Here is a 4,690-nt window from a genome sequence, read left to right as displayed (position 1 = left end):
CTTTGTGGTAAAAGTGTTGCAACAATTGTCAAATATAAACCACCAAAGAGCTGGTGTTGATCACTCGTTGGATGAGAAGAGGAGAATCATGAGCCCTGTCATCAGCATCGTCCTTCTGCTGTTTTGCGCCGGTATAGGACATCAATATCTTCTTTGCCAATGATGATAATACAGTATGTTGTATATTATACAATAACAATATACTAATTGTTTTCTGATTCTTTGCATGCTATCATATCTCAAGCTGTCGCAGAGCCATGGAACACCTTGGAGGTCCAAGTGGAGGATGAGGAGGATTTCCCATCCGACTTGAAGGACAACTCAGTGGAGGTGAGAAGAACTGATGATGCTGAAGTCGCCCACATCCAACCCTCTGTGTCAGTTTGGGATTAGCTATGATGGGCTGGACTGTTGATATCTGAATGACTTACTGTACCACCACATGGTGGACTTATGATACATGAGCTGAAACCTCAATGGAAACATATTTAGAAAATGTCAAAATAAAATGTCAAAAAAGAAGGGGGAAAAAAACCAATGAATAAAATGTATTTTCTTTCCTATTCCAGAATAAACGATTCCCAGGCAGCTGCCGGATCTGTGAGGGTGTCATCAGGAAAGTTCAGAAGAAGATTGGCAGGAATTCTTCAAGGGTAATGAATCATGTACAAAATTATATATCATAATGATTCATTGTGGCAAATTACTGTACCATTAATTCAATGGGCCCATTTAAAGGGGTACTTCACCAAAAGAAAATGCTGATTTATTTTGCACATAATCTCCAACACGTCCCAAAACCCTAAACCGTTTTGCACACATTAATTTAGTTTGGCAGTTATTGAGAGTAAATTAGTTTGGATATGGCCACCAGTGATGTTATCGGCACATTGAATCCTTGTGTTGTGTTAATTACAGCTAAATTAAATTACAAGGCAGTCCCTAAGACAAGGTATTGATATTTTCTTTCTACATCATTTCATGGTGATATATTATCATATTTTGCATCTACAACTACTGTAGTTTCATAAAACATGTGAAATATTAAATGTTTGTGTTTTTATATGAGCTGCATAATGTAAATTTTAAACCAACATTGTAAACCAAGCTACTGCACACAATCTAATGCCCATTTTCTCAAAGTGACATATCACCTTTACACAAAACACACAGTTCCACTTTAACTTGTAGGTGGGTACTGCCACCACAATATTACCTTTAATGACTTTATATCAACCAAGAAATGAAGCCTTTCCTTCTATGTAAAACTTTGTATGCTTTTTTCACTCGCAGGAGAACATCGGGTTGAGGTTGGAATCTGCTTGCGACCTGAAGAGATTCTTCAGGTGGATCTGCAAGTCATTGGTTAGAAGCTACAAAAATCAACTGGTTGATGTTTTAGTTGACAATCTGCCTCCAAGGCAAGCGTGTACCAAGCTGCGGCTCTGTCGCAGGTAGGTAACGTCCCCCGCCTTCATGTTACAGATATAGAAAATTTACCCGGTGTTGTAGTGTTAGTTGGGGAGAGCGCACCTACTGTCTGTGAGCGCTGAATGACCGCTTTGAAAGAAGTCAGGGGCGCCATTCCCCCTCCGCTCTCCTCCGCTACACCCTTCACTGTGTCCCTTATCAGTTTTGATCTGTGATGGCTGCTGCGGCTCTTTCATTCCTCAAATTTTGTAATCATAAAAGTGTGAAATATTTAGGTTGACTTACTACTTACTGTACTGCTCTTGCCTTTGCAATAAAACATCACTGAAAAGTCACAGTTGCATGATTTTTCATTCACATTTGTGATTGAATTGCACCCTGGTTGTGTTTACACATATTTAGTTTGGGGATTTGACGCCACGGTTGTGGATCTGCACCAAAGAAGCTGATGCACCCTGGTCCAAACTCCACCTAGTATGCAGAGATCTCTCCCAACCCTGGAGTAGTTATTTTGAAATTGCGAACGACAGGAAAATAGGCCAAAACGATTATGCAATAAATAAATAAAGCTGATAGGACAGTTTTTGTTGATTTGTCCGCATAATTCTCAAAATGTCTTAATTTTGTGAATCAAGTTTATTTGAGCTGTTTCAAGTAGACAAATAGCATCATCATTCTAGACAAATCACTTTCATTATTTATTACAGGCAGCTATGGCGAGGCACTACTATGAAAATTGTGATTTTGGCTGGATTCACCTTTCATTCAAACCTTTATTTTTACTCGAAAGGCAACTGAGATTTCTCTCATTTACAGTTAAGTCGAGTTTACATACAGAGATAAGCAGTCATAAATTAAATCAAATCAAATCAAATGTATTTTGTAAAGCCCGAAATCACAAGGTAATGCCCCCATGGGCTGTACAAGTCTTCTTTAATTAAACAAGTCAAGAAGAAAAATCACAACATCAATCAAGAACAAAAATCCACCATAAAATCCAAATATGCGACACTTCCAGACATTCCCCAACGAAGATAAGGAAAAACTCACAAAAGAAATCACCACAGGCGACATTAACACTTTGACTGCCATGAAACGTGTTTTGACGTCATTGCTGGCCATGCTCAAGTTGCCGGGGGACGCTGTACAGCGTCCTTATATCAATATTTCAAAAATCTGCGATCGGATTCATATGTCCCCTCCGCTGGCCTGAGATCCACCAGCAGGACCCACTGAGCTCTCTGGCGGTTCAGGAGCGCCATCTGGTGGCCGATCGGCGCAATCGCTTTAACAGGAAGTGGCATAGAGGTTGTGCTACGTCCGTAGTACTTCCGGGTGCTCGCTATAGGTCCCGCGACTCTGGCTCGTCACGCTACACAGTGATCGATTGCCAATAACTCGATAAACAACATGATTTGGACGTATATACCATTATACAAGCTGGAGATGGACCGGGTAAATTTACATCCCATAATGATAAGATTTCAACTCTACGATGATCGCCCAACGGCGCGCGGAGACTGGGGTGAGTTTCAGCGTGTAACGTTACCGTCTTCGATACTAACTGCTATTATCAACATTTGACCCACATTAGATGATTGGTATAACGCTGCCCACGGAATTATAAACGGCCCCTAGCCCATCCGGTCAACATCAGATGACGTGTAGTAACTTCTAGAAGTACGTCTAGTTGTAATTTTTTATATCGCGCTGATTGCCATAAAACTGTATTGCATCATCAATATAATGTATTTGGGGCTATAGATCACGTTCTGGAGAAAGCTGCAGAAAGAGATGAAAACATACTTATACATTAGACCATACTTTACTATGAATATGTGAATGAAAAAGTTTAACATTGCTACACAATGAACAATACATATAGGACTTTGAATGGGCCCTAATAATGGCAATGTAGCAATAGAATTTAAAAAGTTATAGCCCTGCAAAGAAGGGGACTTTCTCCATAGACAAATAGCGCTGGCAATCTATGGTATATCATGAATTTAACCTTAGGCAACCAAAGTGTTAAGGAGAGAAATCTTAGATGGGCCGTTCGAAGGGGGATCCCCCAACTTGGATGTCGGTGATAATATATGTTGCTATGGATGATCGATGTGTGGAGAATAAAACAGGCAAATAGTTGGTATGCATAATTGCATATACATATACTTGTAATAAAACACATGTACATGCAATAGCAACTGAGGTACATAAGAATATATTTTTTTTTATGTAAATAGAATAGAGCTAAGAACAACAACAACCAAAGAAAAAGCATAGGGAAACGACCGCTGGTATGAAAATAAGATGAAAGCTAAATGTCAAGGCTCGGAGCTTAAAATATCAGAGTATTCCATATTCCATTTGGATGAATGTATGCATCAGAGGCGGATTTAGGATTGTAGGAGATCCGGGGCTTAGCCCAGATAGGATAGATTTTTTTTACTTCTACACCACAACCGTTAACTTATACCACCACCTTAAAGCAGACAAAAGGCACGAGAGAACACTTAAATTCACACCCTTTAATTAATGAAGCAAACTATAATAATTTATAATAATAATAATAATAATAATAATAATAATAATAATAATAATAATAATAATAATAATAATAATAATAATAATAATAATAATAATAATAATAATAATAATAATAATAATAATACACTGTTTGTATAGCACCTTTCATACAAGAATTGCAGCTCAATGTGCTTCACAGCAGTACAAAAAGAGCACACCATTGGCAGATCAAGAGCAATGCATAAAGTGCAGACATAAAGCATAAAATAGATAGCAGTAAAATAGACAAAGTCAAGGTAAGACATAGAACATTAAATCACATCGTTTTTCATATAATTAATCTAGGGTTAACTCGCCGAACGTTGAGCGGCAGGACCCCCGAAAACCAGAGTATAGTCGGGTTTTCATCGTTGTTTCTTTTATTCGATATTTCCATTCATAAAGACATGCCGGCAGCCTGTGTTATCACATATCTCAAAAGCTATGTTTCTAAGGTGGAAGAATTATGTTTTTGTCAACTTGTTGATTGTGATTTAAAGCTTAGGTCTGAGTCTACCATAACACCAAGACTTAACTCACTCAAATACAGTTAGCAGCTGGATAGACTACAGATGGAAATTAGCTTCTGCTAAATCTGGTGCAAACATATTTTCATGTAACAATGATTAATTGTAAAAAAAAAAAAAAAAAAATATATATATATATATATATATATATATATATATATATATAT

At 37.8% G+C, this 4,690-nt stretch overlaps 1 protein-coding gene across 1 annotated transcript; it reads left to right on the top strand.

The window, feature by feature from the left end:
- Nucleotides 1-78: 78 nt before the first annotated feature.
- On the top strand, nt 79-1,725 carry LOC311227376 (saposin-C-like). The gene is made up of 4 exons (XM_084312993.1): nt 79-131; nt 245-330; nt 570-653; nt 1,294-1,725. Exons 1-4 carry the CDS (start codon nt 89-91, stop codon nt 1,456-1,458), a joined length of 378 nt encoding a protein of 125 aa, XP_084169119.1. The 5' UTR covers nt 79-88; the 3' UTR covers nt 1,459-1,725.
- The last annotated feature ends 2,965 nt before the right edge of the window (nt 1,726-4,690 follow it).

Source organism: Notolepis coatsorum (genome assembly GCF_963971535.1).
Source record: "Notolepis coatsorum genome assembly, chromosome: 4".
Classification (NCBI taxonomy): domain Eukaryota; kingdom Metazoa; phylum Chordata; class Actinopteri; order Aulopiformes; family Paralepididae; genus Notolepis; species Notolepis coatsorum.
This window is presented reverse-complemented; position numbering and strand designations above follow the sequence as displayed.